The sequence below is a fragment of the Stegodyphus dumicola genome, chromosome 8, assembly GCF_044657685.1.
Source record: "Stegodyphus dumicola isolate Sdum_Otavi_A_Nest chromosome 8, ASM4465768v1".
NCBI lineage: Eukaryota > Metazoa > Arthropoda > Arachnida > Araneae > Eresidae > Stegodyphus > Stegodyphus dumicola.
Window position 1 is genome coordinate 79,298,875 of NC_140775.1, and position 16,983 is coordinate 79,315,857.

The 16,983-nt window shown below is 30.7% G+C and overlaps 1 protein-coding gene across 6 annotated transcripts in view; it reads right to left on the bottom strand.

Annotated features, from left to right (window-relative positions):
* LOC118196229 (band 7 protein AGAP004871-like) overlaps nucleotides 1-16,983 on the bottom strand; it is a 164,991-nt gene that overhangs the window by 65,342 nt on the left and 82,666 nt on the right. The window contains exon 1 of one of the 6 annotated variants that reach the window (XM_035367660.2): nucleotides 193-232. The exons of the other annotated variants lie outside the window; for them this stretch is intronic. Within the exon in view, the coding sequence (XP_035223551.1) occupies nucleotides 193-217 (25 nt within the window). The 5' untranslated portion in view covers nucleotides 218-232. Of the gene's footprint in view, nucleotides 1-192; nucleotides 233-16,983 lie in introns of those variants that run through there. 6 annotated transcript variants of the gene reach the window in all.

Here is a 16,983-nt window from a genome sequence, read left to right on the forward strand (position 1 = left end):
TTGATTTCTCCACTTGCGATGACCATGGTTATAAATTAGGAGTAAACATTCTACGCAGAAAAAATATTAAGAAATAAAAATACGATTAAAAAGTAAAATTCTTAAACTTTTGCTATTCAAATAGCAGCTGAGGATTAACACTTAAATTCTTCGTAAATTATTCTCGTTCTTCATCAATAATGAACGACTTACCCGTTCTTATCCGAATTCCGATCATTGGAAAACGAAGTTCTGAAAGCTTTACATCTTCCTCTTCCTATCCGCAAAGAAAGCGCTTTCTAGAAAAAGTAAAAGAACACGGTAATCTTGCGCAATCTAGCGCATGTTCACCATCTGTCTGCAACTCAAAGAGGGTGTTATGTGGACCTAGTTAAAAAAGAACGCACGGTGTTTGTGTTTGGATGCGTTCTTTTCCATGTTTCAGGAAGACAACTCGTTATTATACATTCTCCATTCCTCAAGCTGTTTTTGACACTTTGAAATTAATGCCTCAGTTCTTCACTGTAGGTCACAAAAAACATTTGCAGAAATGACTAAAAATAATATAATTAGGCGATAAATTTTCAAAAATCTTCAGAAAAGACAAGATCCAAAGGAATGAATTTAACAAACTGCAGTTTCAGCAGCAGTATTTACTTCTGTTATTGATAAAAACAACACAGGTTATTTTAAGGATTTACGGTTTCTGAGAAGGCACTTTGCATATGCCGAAAGTATGAAACGTGTGCATGTTTTCTTAAACATCAAACCAGACAGTGCATGTTCTGGAACGATAACTTTTGACGAAGCGCAAAAGCTGAAGTCTGTAGATTTAATCTAATCGTACAGTCTTTCTAGTCAGATTTGACTGTACATGTATCAAATCATGGTCTATATCTGATGACACTGATGACATATTCAAAATGAAAACAGCGTATTAATCCCATAATCTGTTCTATTTACGTTATCTCAAATCGTATTCAGCAGGTTCGCACTGGTTCAGCAGAACCGTTTCCTAAAATAATTTTAATTCGAGAAACCGCTTGTTAAACTTATAACTGCAATACATGTTTAGATAATCAATTGCACATCTATAAAAAATCGTTTCACAGCAGCAAAAACCGGTTGTTAAATCATTTGAATCCCAGCGCTGTTGTAGATGTGGCTACCAGAGCATCGATCAGTTAATGTAATTAATGTAAAAAAATAAATAATATTTTAAAAAATTGACAAAATACAGATACGGGTAGAAGGTAGGCCAGTACCACAGCTGATTGAGGTAGTGCTGAAGCTAACTAACTGTTAAGCTTCTGTCCCAATTTTGATGGCGAACACCCGTACACCCGCTTTCTGATTTAAGGCATAACCAAGTAGTTATAATGGAAAACAATGTAATTAATGTATCTGTAACATCTAAGTATATTATAAAAAAGTTGACTGCGGCCGGTGGTTTTTATTCCCCATCCGCGTAAGACACCCGGGGGGGTGTATGTGCCTGAGGCTCTTCCACACCTCTTCTCCTACTACCAACCTCTCAAAAGAATTTTCCATTCACCGTGCATTTTGAGCGCATCTTTGCCGCACAGACTCTATACGCTTAAAAATTCCATGCACTCTCTTGGATTAGAACCCCAGAACTTCGATATGAAAGTCAGCGTCAACAACAGTTATACCGGTTTGGCGGTTCAAAGCTCAATACAGTAGATTTCTAATCAGGATCGGCGCTAAGCTTTTTAGCTGACCAGTGCGACCTCAACGACTGAACCTGCTGTGGTGCCAGCCACTCTCTCAGTCAACTAGGGTAATTTCGAAGACAACATCCATGGTTAATGAAAAGTCGCGTTTGATCCGATAGAAGTTAGAAAAATATATAAAAGCAAGCAACCCATATTGTAATTAACAGTATACTGTTAATAATAATTTTAAGCAGTTTGGATTAGAGAATATGCTTATTTGGTACGTAAAATTAAATTAATAGTTGTTAAAAACAAATTTCAGAATACGAAGATTTGTTTTTCTTTGTTCTTGATCAATTGATTCCCATTGACTTCTATCGAAATACGAGGTTAGTATTCCGACAAGAGTTATAATGACGGTACACTTAATTTAATTTTATGATTTAGCAATATAGTTTTACGAATGATTTAACTGTGTTTGTGCAGGGTGTTCTTCAGCACCGCTAAAGCTCTGCACAGCCAGATTCTTCGCTTAGAATGCATGAAAAATGCCAAAAGAACACCTGTATGATCCATAATTTTCGAGAAAAATGCGAAAGAAACATATTACATTATATCCGTCACATCGCCTATGGTTCCAGCATGATGGAACTCCAGCGCATTTCAGCGGTCTTGTACATGATTGGCTGGATATGGAATACCAAAGCCCCTGGAATGGACGTGGGAGAGTCTGGTTTTATGGCCGCCACGATTGCTAGATCCGACAGCTTTGGATTTCTTTCTTTGGGGCCATGTGAAGGAATTGGTCTATCAAAATCTACTTGTAGTTACCACAGAAAGTGACTTAGTTGCTTGTCTTAATGTTGCGTGTACTTTATGGACACCATGCTGCTGCAAAGTGTGCAATCAGCCACTCCACGGGGTGCGCATGCATGTTTTGGTAAGCGCGGCTGATATTTTGAACACCTTTCTATGTAAACATATGCAAATACCGACGCTCTGCATGGGATATGACGTCATACTTTTCTTTTGTGTTTATCTCAAAAATTATGGGTCATATAGGTAGACTTCTTTGGGCATTTTTTTGTGTATTCTAAGCTAGCAATCTGACTGTGCAGAGGCGCTCTTGATGAGACACCCTTTATATTCCAGATTCTGTTCAATTAAATCAGATACTGTTGCGAATAAAAAACAATTTTTAAATTTAGTGGCGTAATCTCATAATCACTTTTCTTTTTATGAAATGATTTTTATACTCCTTTTCTCATTTCCTGTAGAAATTTTGCTCCATTCGAATGGTTCATAATAGACATTTTCCCATTGTTCCTCAATAAACAAACTTAACATTTTTTAAGAGAGCCCGGTTAAACCACTCTCCGGTTGATTGAGATTTGACTGTAAACTTGAAATAGTATAGTTCAGTACTTTTCCTGTATTTTTTGCTAGGAGTTAATTGGTAGCTAATTATAAATTTAAAGCCACAAAACTTCCACTAATGTGTAATTTATGCAATCGGATAGAATTTTGTGATATATGTGAATGATTAGATTAAATATAAACCAAGCAACCTATGTTCACAATAGAATAGGCATCAGACATTCTACCAGCAATAAAGAACAAAAAATAAAGCGTCGATAAATAATAAATTTTACAACAGAAAAAAAAACTACTTTAATATTGGTTGTTTTACAACTACAATGTCCGTTATAACGACTTCTCGCGTCCTAAAAACGGACGTTATAATGAAAGGACACTGTAAAGAAAGTGGATTAGATATGTTGTCATCAGTTATGGACTTTTTTCACTGGTCGTTGACATGAAATGATCGCTATAATGAGTGGTCGTTAGAAAGCACCACTGACTCTATTTTTATTTTCTCTTCTTAAACATAAAACTGCAAATTAGCACAACGACCTGGACTCGATTATTGTGCTGTTTAGAAGCAGCAGTGATTCTTTTAGTAATAGTTTACATTTTTTTCAGTGCCTTTTTTAATCAAAACAGATATTGTCGGGATGTTTTCAATAACTCGCGCAAATGAAAGCTAGATAAAAAAAATTTAATCTCCTGAAAATTAAGTACATGACACTTTATGCAACAACAGTGTTCTTATTTTAAAGAAAGATTCTATCAGACGTCAATAGAACTAATATTTCCAAAGTTATCAGTCAAAACTTTTTTTCAGAGTAAAATTTGAAAAATTCGAATGACGCTAAGTTTAGAATTTTTAATATTAGTCAGTTTTCATAGGATTCCAGAATTCGGTTATCACAATCTCTAACGAAAATGCAAGAAAATATGTTGAAATTTAACGCATTTAAAGCACTTCATTTTAGATAATTTCAATTAAAATATTCAGATTTAAAAAAAAAATCAATTTAAGACGAACGTAGGAATTTCTCTTGAACGGCTTCTAATTGTTTTTCCATCATTTTCCTAATATGTGGAGTACGAAAAATTCTTCCAAGCCAAATAAGTGTAGTTTAAAATTGAATAAATAATATGGAATTTTATTTACACTGTTAGAAAACTATTGTTTAAAGGCACATGAGGTTTTTGGAAATACTGCAGAAAAAAAGTGTAGAAGCGAGGGAGATCTTGGAGTTCCAAGAATCTGAGTCGAACGTTCTCCCAGAACACAATGACGTAAGCTCCGTAGAAGAAGAGAGTTCGCCCCCCCAGATGAGCCTGAAGATAAAAAGTTATGTAGTTTTTTCAGGTGACTTGCTTCTTTCAACATCGCAGCCAAAACACCAAACACTATTCCTCGGTGATAAATGGTAAGCTAGCAGAACTGGAACGAAAAGGTTCGAACAAACCCTGCTTCTTCGTGCACGTTCAAGACATCAAGTTATATACTTTTTTACTTCATATAATGCGAAAGGGAAATAAAACGGAGTAGCTCAGGCAGTATAAAAGCGAAATGATTGTTGTTAAAAACACTAAAGAATAAAATATATATGGGAAAGAAAAGCATCAGTTGTTGAAAGTCATTAGTAACATTTTTATTGTTAGCGAAAAGTATAGCAAAATCCGTTTAGTGATTCTTGAGAAGACAGTAGACATTATATGTTGATATTATAGTTTTATTAAGAATTGCAAAATTCTGATTTAAATTCTGGCAGTACTTCTAAGAGGCTAAGTTGAAATTTGAAAAATTTAAGTTATAATATATGATCTAATGAATAATTCATTATAAAAAAATTTAATAATAGGAATTGTTAAAAAAGCACAAGACTTAAAAATGTGCACGTAATCTTTGCGTTCATATTTTGGTTTAGCACCTAAATTAAGTTAACTAAATAACTGCGAAACATTTACTAGCTTAAGAATTAATCGCCAGAAATTCAAAATATAGAACCTAGAACTATTCAGGTTAAACCTAGCGGTTCTAAAACAGTGATACAAAACAGTCATCAAAAACATTTACTGTGATAATATTTCATCATAAATTTACCTAACACTGATATTTTTGCACCCTTCTACTTATGAAAGATTTAATTACTGAGGGCGCAGGAAAGTATATATTTTCACTATATTACTTGCGTGGGAGTCCTTGCAACAAGTATTTCTCAGAAGTGAAGTCGCAACAATTTTTATTTTGCCGGAACATGTAATTCACGCAGTGAAAACTATGGTATGCAAATATAATTTACATAGGCCATCACATGATAAGCTTCATATCTATGTTATAACTAGTCTTTACTGAAGAAACTCAGCCAAAATCTTGTTACAGTAGAAATATTCGTTATTTCTGATGATATGTCTTCCTGAATTTATTTGAAAGCAGCAGGATTATCTGCAGCTTTACAATATAATCAAGAATATTCAGAAGCAATATGTTACAAACTTTTATTTTAATGGAATATGTGACATAGGATGTATGTTTGCTACGCTGTTTCCCACATGTTTGCTACGCTATATTGTGAAGTAATCAGGCAAGTAAATTGCACATGTGTGCTGCCGTCATTTCATTTTTGTGAAACAACATACTGCTTTAAACTATCGAGCAGATATCGTAACACAACTATATTTCCACACAGCATAGCTATAATAGTGATTAAAGAAATTTTGATCTTTACACTTTGCAGGTTAGGGACAAACTGCGTTCCGAATTTTGATTTTGCTTCCTGTGCTGCTAGAAAGAAAAGAATTTTTCTTTGCAAGAGCTGTAAACCTATAAGTAATTCATTCTGCAAATCAAAATTTTCCACTTGAAAATGACCAAACAAGTCTTTTTAATATATTTTGCACATATAATGAAATTTCATATAAATCATAATTTCATATAAATAGTGAAACATGTAAAATCCCCAGGAAAAGATAGAAATTCAAATGAATTCTTTAAATCAACCAAGCGGGAAAGTAAAGCTTAGATTTCTGAAATTACAAAACTACTGTTAACAGAAAAAAAAAAAAAAAAAAAAAAAACTACTCCCAAATTTAGACACATGAAAGCATTTTAAAATGACCAACCTTAAATATTATCTTCCCACAAGTCTCGTGCTTCCGCCAGATCGCGTACACAGTTGCTTAAGACAATTCTAGCCTTGATGCTGGCCTGTTCTGTAACAACGTATAATATTTTTTCAGTGTCCTTTGACAGAAATCTTACTCATTCACGTAACAGCAGCTTCTTCTGGTGTCAGAAATGAATGAGTTTGCGATGACCTTAATGACGCAAGAAACACATTTCTGTAGCTTGTGTATAAAATTAGCATAGCAAGAGGAAGTTATGGTATCCTATTATAGCTTCGAAGAATACGGCGATGAAATTAGTCACCAGCAAAAGAGCTGCATAAATATTTTGAGCTACTGCACCAGCATCAGCAGAAGAGTATTATCGTTAAAGGATAATATTTTGAAATAATGATCAAACTAAGTTTTCTCCTGCCCTGAAGAAGGTTTTATTTCTCCGCTTTTTAATGAGAGTGGTTCAAAATAAAAAATAATATAGTTTTAATTCGGGGAAGGAAAGATAAAAATTCAATAAAGCTTTCAACGGGACTCGATCTTCAGATCTTCGATTGCTAGCCGCACTCGCTTTCAATTACACCACGAAGGTATGCGGTAAGGAAGGAGAAAATTCTTTATACTCTTTCGATTTTAAAGGGCTACTGGGAATAAGGGGAATCAGTCTCCAAATCCAGGTGGCGACGAATTATCTTTAACCACATTTTAGTTCGGGCATCACTAGTGATTATAGTGATTGGGTACTTACCGCAGTAGAAAGCATGAAAAGTAGTAAGCATTCGTAGTTATTTAGTTAAGTTATCCAAGTAGTAAGCATAAGGGATTTTAAGTCCGAACCTTCCGATGCTAGCAGGGTGTGCTTCCAGTTACACCAGAAGGCACGCACGCGCTGATAGAAGAGAAAATTCCTTATTACATAAGATATTGCGATTATTTATACGTAATTTCAGCTTATGTAAAATTACATAAAATCATGTAAATAAGTAGCTATAAAATTATTTTTGCATTGTATTCTAGCTTTTCATTTCAATAAAATGACTGATTATATAATTGATGTCAACAGCTATATTATATTTAACAGAAATTATAGATCAACTGGATATCTTTCCTTTCCAATAATTCTGAATATTAACTCCATAAAGCTTACAAAAACATTATAAATGGGAAGAGTGAGAAATATTTTAATAACAAAACACTGGTATCCAAATATGACTCAATTAATCCCACCATTCAGATCTTGTATAACAGAAATCGCTAACTTCCAATATACCTACTGAGGGCTAACTTAGTATCAGTGTTGAAGCCACTGACTGTGTAATATTTTATTTTTAAATATTTAGGACTTTGTCCGGAAATACCGAGCACTTATTATTTCAATGCATTGGTATATATTTTAATTAAATTTTAGTAACATGTTACAGATACGGCAATGTTGAAACTAAACACTCATAAAAATTTACATATATAAGAAATTAAAATATTTGATTTCATCGTCTTCTAAAATATTATAAATAACATTGCCTTCAAATGTTAGAACTCGGAAACAAAAACAGAAGTTCTGGCCTTTGTATCAAAGTCTTTTTTCATTCTTATTGTTAATTTATTTAAAAATTCTTAGATAAGTGTAAGATGATGAAAAATACGAAATCGTACGTGAAAATGGTAATAGCAGCATATATTCTTAAATTTGCTCATACCTTTAAGAAAGAAAATCGTAGACCTCATTTGGTTCCGCAGCCTAGTAGCTGGCCAGTTCTACTGTGAATTATCAAATGTTTGCAGCTTAGCCTTAAAGTTTTGAATTTTTTAAAAATTATTTTAATAAAATCTTAGTTTTTAGAACCTTAATACGTCTGCAAAATTAAAAAAAATGTTTTAATAAAATCTGAAAGGTTTCAGATTTTAAATTACGTCCAAAGGGGCGTTTTTTTAACGTTTTGTGTGTTATCTTCATTAAATATCATTTTCTACGTACTCAAACCATTAAAATTCAGTTCAACGGCAATATCGCAAAATAATTTTAAAATGACCATATCTTTAGAATTTCCGATACAGGGTCTCGTGCGATTGGAGATAAAAATTTTTTTTTTTCGTACAGTGTTGCCATTGCTCGCTTTGAAATCGTTTAGTTTGTTAATCAAAAATTCGTTAATGTGTTACAAAATATGAAATCGGTAATAAAACACATTTCAAATTCCAAATTAGGGCTTTAACATGCCCATATTCTATTTAAGATTAAGTTATTCAAATTTTGATGTCTCTAAGTACCGTCGTTTTATCACAATGCTAGAAACATACATTGCAGATTCTTCATACATTCATGCAGATTCTTCATTATTTCATTTCCTTAAATATAATATAGGGCGATAATATTTGGTGGCAACAATTTCAAAAGTGATTCGCCATTTATAATTTTCAACGTAAAATGCCAAAGCGAAATGAATAGTCCTTCAGAGCAAATTGCCCTTTTGGACTAAAAAAAGAAAATAAGAAAAACGGTTTTCAGTAGTTTTCTGCTTTACTTTCGGAAGAAAAACTTAAAAAAAATTGAAGCAATTTTTTAAATTGCTACATTTCCTTGAATTTCCTTGTTTTAAACTAAAGCATGGGTTCCGTAAATCAACAATTCCCTGGCCTTGACCTTAATTTCTAAATCAATAACTGACCATAAAAAATAGAAACCAATAAAATAACAGTATGTGGATAAAAATAGCTTCTGGTTCTTCTCCAGAAAACTTTCGAGTAGATCTTACAATGTAACGCAATTTAGGTAAGTGCAGTTTTAAAAATATATATTCGGAACTGTGCTTTCTTTGTCCCAATGAAGATGATGTCATAAAAGTCATCATTATAATGGGATGTTCAAAAACTAGTTCTACGTATAATTTCAAATTATATATAACGAAAGTATCTTTTTTTATGAAATTAACCGAAGCAACTATCTGACTTTCTTATCATTTTAATCAGTAGTGAATTAAATTTTAATTCAAATAAAAACGACACGATTTAGAAATTACTTACGCTTTACCAAAATTTTAAATTATCTGATCTAAACACATGCATTTATAATAAATTTATTACACCTATGGAAATCTTGATAATTCTGAGAAACGATTTTTCAAAAAAACTATAGTGCCTCACAAAAGTGACTGGGCACATTTAATCTCTTAAAATAACGTCGAAAAATTTTAATACGTTAAATTGAAATTTAAAAAAAAAATGTGATTTTTTAAGGACGAATTTATGGAGTCCTCTTTCTATCTTTTTCCTTTTCTTTTCTATAAATAATTTTTTAAGAATAAAATATTCAGTTCAAAAATTAGAATTTTCCCTATAGATTGGGATAATCAGGTCACAGAAGTGTCTCCGTATGAACTTTGATTTCAAGCAAAATCATTTACATTGAATACAGTATATAAATTTATGGTATTATTTTAGACTAACAAGGAAAAAAAATTGAAAATCTTCTGCTTAAATTCGTTCACTCAGTTTGCTTAGAATATTTTATTTTAATGTTTTATTATCATAGTTTCATCAAGGAAATTTGTAGATTTGGGTTTAATTTGCATCTAGAAAACGTAAACGTTATTGGAAAAAATGTTGAAATGGTTAATTTAAAATATTTAGTGGTTCCTGACAGGCACTCACTTAAACGCAAACAACAATAATAATTTAAAAAATATTTCAGAACTTATTAGAATTTAAAAGCATGCAAACATTGGAAACAATTAAGGATGTTCTTATTAAAGATGGAATGCAAAGTAATACCGTCAAAAATATTAAACTAATTGAAGAATAGGTGTTTTCAAGCCTAAAGCGGAACTTTATTAATAATGCAGAGTGTTCATGAATCAATAGACTGTTAAAATGTAGTAATTCCATGCGCTGGATACAATGGCCGGGTGGCACGATATAAATTCTGCGTCAGTGGAGAAACAAAAACGTTACATTTTCCCTTAAAACCTATGAGAAATAAAAATTCTGAACACTGGAATATAATATTTTATGGATGAAGCTAATTTAATATCATTAATTAGGATGGTCAGTTTTTAACACGCAGAAGAAATATTTGGGTAGCTAAAATTAGTTTCACTGTAGAATATTATGAAGAGTTACGATGTAGGCTTACATGCCGCTTTTTAAAACCATAATTTTAAGTTTATTGATATTTAATGGATAACTAGAAGCTCATTGATTTTCTGAAATACAAATTGAAATCAATGGCACAAAAGCTAAAAGCGCAAAATTATTTCAAATTCTAAGCTACGCATATTGTTACAAAATAAAAATACGATAAAATGTTGATTTTTCTGTAACATGAGCTTTTCTCTGAGTACAGAAGTTATTGCGTTTTAAGTTCAATATTTTATATTTATGAAAAATGCTTAAGAAGAACACTAGATAAAACATTTACTTTAAAGAAAAGAATATTCCTCAGTTTCACTTCAATGTATTTAAAATTTTTGACATTTACAATTTTTTTAAACCTAAAGTGTCTAATCAGTTTTGTGAAACTCAAAATATTTCTAATACTATCATTGCATTATTACAGACAGATGCTTATGACCATCAAAAATATTTAAATCATTTTTTGCAAATTTTAAATACTGAAACTGCTGGTAAGTTCCTGCATTAGAATCTTTTCTAAATTCGTTTCATACCGGTTCATACCGGAAGTTAACTAAATCAATTTAACATTCAGTACTAGTACTGAAGCTTTCGATAATATACGAGTAAAGCATTTCCTTTGGATAATAATCAATCAATAAATAAAAAGCAGTCATTTTTCTTTACACACAGCGTTTTAAAAAATTGATAAGATACTTGTAATTTCCGTAAACACTGTCAAAATTTTCAAATGCCTGAAACTGAAATTACAAAACATGGTTTTCTTTGAGGTATACATTTACTCGACGTTCTTTCTACACTAAATAGTGTCTCCAAAAACAAAATATTGAATTCAAAAATTAATATTTTTCTTTTTTTTTTTTGTGTGGAAAATAATGTCTAAAAAATAATGAGACACTTATTCTATCAAATCAAATATAATTTTAGAAATTACTTCTAACTTTTCTAAGTATTAATTTTTCTTCTTTCGTTCTGTACCATAAATTTCAGTCGTTGTTTTTAAAGAGACATTTTTGTTTTCGAATATTCTATTTCCTGCTAGATATGTTCGATAGGGTTTAAATTTGAAAACTGAAGGAAGTACTTTAAGAAGAGAGGTATATGAAAAGTTTATTCATAACAACATGCTCAAGAGTCTTGGTAAAATTTGAAATTATTTTACGTGTTAAGGTTTTGCAACGACAGTTTTATACTTATCCATTTTAACAACAACAAACTTAAGATAACAATTTGAGATAGCCACGTGCATCATAGCTCTCTTTTGCCATGTTCTGCTGCTGCAACTAGCTTTTAACTTGCCATCCAGCCATTATATCTGACATAACGTATCCCTATTTTAACAATATTTTGATTAACAAGTACTCGACGCTATTAATTTTGCTTTACTTCATGCTCAGGAAATCCTAGTCTTCGATTATTGTAGTTATTTTAGACAATATTTTGTTGCGTTCCACAAGACATCTTCGACAGATTCCCGAGATATCGTTGATTAGGAATTTCGTCATGCTTTGTACTCTAGACAACAGCTAAATCCTTAAATGAGTCATTTCAACTACTTTTTAAAGAGATTTCGCTTTTTCTAGTCACAAATAAAGAATAAATTTACAAATTCATAATCTTATATACCGTCTTGAAAAAGCCATGACAAAAAAAAAAAATGTTAACATTATATGAATTCTAAGAACACTTGACATAAAATTTAAGGAGATGATTTATCAGATATTTTCTGTATTTTCATGCAAAATAATAACAGAAATGCACATATGTATTTATTACCATGAATCTTTCTTGCAGTTTTAGTAGTGTGCCATTACTCTTGTGATATAATTTTTCTGCTCCAAAGATCAAATGTTAATTTTTGAACTACGTATTTTATTCTTAAATCAAAAATTCATATCGAAAAAGAAAGACACATCGAAAAAGGAAGACTAGGTAAATGCTTATTTCAAGAAAATCATATTTCATAATCTCAGTTTTATAAATTTAAAACTGTAATATTTTTGGAGGGTAATCACAGTGTTTCTCTACTTTTGTGAGTTACTGTACGTTATTTTACAGAAAATGCAAAATTTAATTATTTAATCAATTTAACGCTTAGAAAATTCTGTTTGTCTTTAAAAGCGATACAACATTGTTATAGCCTTGCTAATAAGTTCAGAATGAAAATTTTCTGTATCTTTATAATTTTATAATATTATATTCGAAAAAGCGAAGAGAAAAAAAATGTGTGTGCCGTGGACGGAGTCAACTAATAGTTCACGTTTAGACAGTTGCTTTAGTTAAGTGTTGCCTTACTTTTTTTATATATTTGCTACACTATTTATATTTGAGATGCAAATTGATGATGAAGATATCTGGCTTTGCTCCTGATGTCTTTACCTTTCAAATTTTTCTGTTCAGAGGCGTAAAAAAGATTCCAAATTTTTAGTTAACATTTTTGCGATCCTGGTATGTTTATTTTCAAAGTTTGTACGAAATTTTAGCACGCGAAAATACTAACTTAGTATTTGCTAATACTAAAAATATCAATATATAATTATTCTTTGTTCTGAAGCTGTGGATAGCAATTATTTGTACAGCAGTTTAAAATGGCATTCTAAATTTTAAAACTTTTATCTTGGAAAACAGGTAAGATATTATTTTTACACATTTAAACTGTGAATTTCAAGATCCCAATAATTCAACCAATAAGCCTTAATACTGTGATTTAATTTTATGATTTACGAAATGATGCTACTTTTAAGATACTATGAGATGAATAAGGCATGAGTTGCTTACTTTAGTTGTTATTTATTGTCCGATGTGATAATTCAACCCGTAGATGGTATATTATAAAAGCAAAAAGTTATTATTTATTTTATTTATTATTTCCAGCGTTAGCAATGAAATCTGCATCTTGGTTAATATGATTCAGAAAGAGGAAGAGGGAAAAAATGGCGAATGATGAAAAAGAATGAAGAGGAAAAAGTGTGTGTGACATGGACGCACTCAGCTGATCAATGTTTAAGTTTACAAGTAATATTTTCGAAAGTCAGAATAATTAAAACAACCTGAGAAAGATCACTGAGCAATCAAAATATTTTAGTTCCCTCCGTGCGCTCGACGAGTTCACACCAGTGCCAAGGTTGTTTAAACATCAAGTAAGGGTTGAACGTTGCGCAGAATACACGTATGTGGCTGGCTATTTTAATTTAAAGCATTATTCGATACGTTAAAAAATTTGAGGGCTTAATTATTCTTAATGTTCTGGAAGAAATAAACTAAGGTTTTTAGATGTAATACACCATGTTTGGAAAATCCATGATGATTTCACAGTTCTACACAGTTTCACAGTTCTAACGATGAGAGTGAACGTGGGTCACTGAACTGAGATAACATTTAGTCCAAAGTTTAGTTTAGATTTTTAGTCCAAATACGTATTAACTATTACGCAAGTTAAGAAAATGTTTCTTTCGTTTATCGTATTTTATTTTGACAAAGATTAAGCTTGTAAAATCATTTTAATAGCAGTAAAAGAAAATTAAAAAAAAAAAAAAAGCCTATTCTCATGTGGTTTCAGAAGTTCCTTTTTCAGTAACATAATAACTAAACGCAAAAAAATACGCTTTAAAATCAAAAATTATATTTTATCTTCATTCATAAAATATCACACACAATAATTCGTACATCGAAAAGCTAACACAAAATAATAGACATCAGTTACATTGCATATTGTTAGATCTAATTTCTTAACATGAAAAGAGAATTGCTATAACGTCACCACGATTGTTAAGTCTATTTTTAGAAGATGACCACTTGTTATGGCTAAATAATGTTTTATGGAGTACAAGTAAAGAACAGCAGGCCCATTTATAGGATCAGGAGTTCGAATCCCAGAGGAAATATTCTACATTTCTCATACTTTCTGTTTCATTAAACCTAACGAATCTACGAGTACAAATTAATATCATCTTGAAAAGCTATGTATTGCATTGGTATGAACAATAATAAATTAATAAACATGCTAAGAACACTTAAATAAATTTAAACGATATTAGCATCATTAGGCTTGGCAATAAGATGCTAGAGTCTCAGATAATAATTACAATTGTATTACCATTAGCATAATAATCATAATTAGAATTCAGGATAATAATTATAATTTTATTGTATATACGCAATAAGTACTTCTTTCAAATATTCATAGAACTTTTGTTAACAAACAAACTATTTTCTTTTTATCAATATTCTGTTAGTTATTTAAAATTCACATTTGGAGACACAGTAATTGTCTAGTACCATTCTGTTCCTATCTTTTCGTGCGATTGTCAGTACTCAGATTTGGAAATAAATGTTTATTTCCATAAAGCTTGGTTGCAAATAATTCTGACAAAAAAACTTGCCTCCGTTTCCAAAATATCAATTATGGAACAATGTTATTATTTTTTACTTTTTTTATTGATTTAAATCAGAACAGGGATGCGTAGAGATGGTACACAGTCTGAAAAAATAAAATTAGCTGAATGGAAGTTCGATGTTTGTATTTAAAATTCCCATAATAAGAGGGAAATATCCCCTCCCCCTCAAAAAAAAAAAAACGGGGGGGGGAAGTATATCACGAGATTAACTATTTCAATAATGAAGCGTGGAATGCAATAGCGTCAACACAGTCATTGCGTGACTTGGTCAAAAGCAGCGAATCTGCAAGTCTGGTTTAAATTATGCGTGTCTGGAATGTTATTTTAGTGTTAGTGCACATTAACGGGTTTTTTTCTGATGGTACCCAGTACAACATCGATGACAATCATGCAAAATTAAAATTTCTTTTTTCGCTTGGTGTATTACTCAGCTTTTGTACTATTATTTATTCAAACTGGCTTTTAGAATATTAGCAAAGCAATCGATATGAATTTTATGCATTTGAAAGTGAGGACACAATTAAATAACACAAATATAAAATGCTTAACGACATTTTGATTATACGGCATTTCATTATTACTTTGGTTTACTAATAAATATACGTTTGAATACGACATAAACAATTGATTGTTTCACTGGCCATCTGTTTGAAATCAATAAATTTCGAAAGAAGATCTCAATAAACCTCAATAGAAGGTTTGAAAATAACGTATGCTTTCATTCGTGCCTAAAAAATTCCGTAACTTTTACCTTCTTCACTATTAAACTTCTGAATATACTGCCATGTAAATTTTTATAAGATTGCCATTTTAGTTTATTTTAAATTTTACTCATATTTCTTCTTAGTGGTTTGCTTCAGGCTCTTAAATATTACCAACAAAAGCATACAAAATGCAAACACTTCAGTCACAGGCATACAGTCTTACACCATAAATGAAATAAGAAAAGAATATACATTTTTTTTCTTTCTTTCTTTTCTTTCTTTTCTTTTTTTTTTTTTTTCTTTTTTACAAATTTTTGATACTATTCTCCTTACGCTACGAATAAGGGTTTAAATATTTGCCTATACTTATCTTTCTGTATCAACGAGAAATATTTTAGAACAAATATTTCATTTGCAGCTTCAGCAGGAAATATTTTTCAAAGAAACAGGCGTGGTAGACGGATGATTCAGGTCTTACAGACTGGTTGATTTCTTGAACTGCTCCTGATTTTAACTGAATATTTTTTAGCATGTTTGAATGCTTTTTGTTTCTATCAGAATGCTTTTAAATTTTAACCCTCTTTAAGTTCTATTTTATATGTTTTTAAGTTCTTTTGCGATTGAACTGCGTGTTTCTACACAGTAGTAAATAATATTAACAAATACTGCCAGAGATAAATAAAATTAAATTAAAAAAAACTTTTTAATATAAAGCAACATCGTTTAAGATATGAACTCAAAAACGTTTTATTCTTGCGGTGTAGAAAAGCATAATGTTGTTGCTTATTTTTAAAGCGTATTCATGTAGTTCTTATTACTTAATTATTCAGCTAATTTTACGCGACTCGTAAATATAGAGTTTAATTATGAATTTACTTATTATACAGCTAACTTAACATATATATCTGTAAGTAACTTTAGGTAATTTCATAGAGTTTTACTATATATAGTTTATATGTAATTAACTATATAGTTTTATTAAATAGTTAATTAAAATATAGTTTTATTAAAATTTATGTTGTAAAAAAGCTCTTTTCAGAATAATTAAATTACCGTCTAAAATTAAAACAAGAATTAAAATTTAAACAATATTTTTACAAAAATGTAATCATATCCTGTTTTAAAATTTTTAAAAATATAATTTTAAAATGTCAAACACTTAACAAATTAAACAAAACATTCAAAATTTTGCGAAAGAAATGTAAAACAGAATGAGATAAAAAAATTACATTAACCAAACACTGAGAACTCCATGTGAATTGCCAAACATGTACGAGTAAGTTAAAAGCGTTGTCATGAATGGTTGTTGGCGTTAGTTTTAAGTTGAACTACATTTCAGAGTACGACACAACCGTTGCGTCATTAACAGGCATACAACACGCAGAAAGAAAATAAGACTCGATGTTCTTGACATAAATAAGTTAACTTCTTGAAAGCGAAAAAAGCATTCGTGTTGAAGAGTCTTTCATTGAAAATAACTGAATAATTAAAAAAAAATAGCATAGAGAAATTATGTTTTAGAATAATCAAAATTGCACTGTTATTATTTAAAACATTTCAGACATGATACTCGTACCTACAATGACACAGGACAGCACGTTAAAATCTATCATATCGGAATTTTTA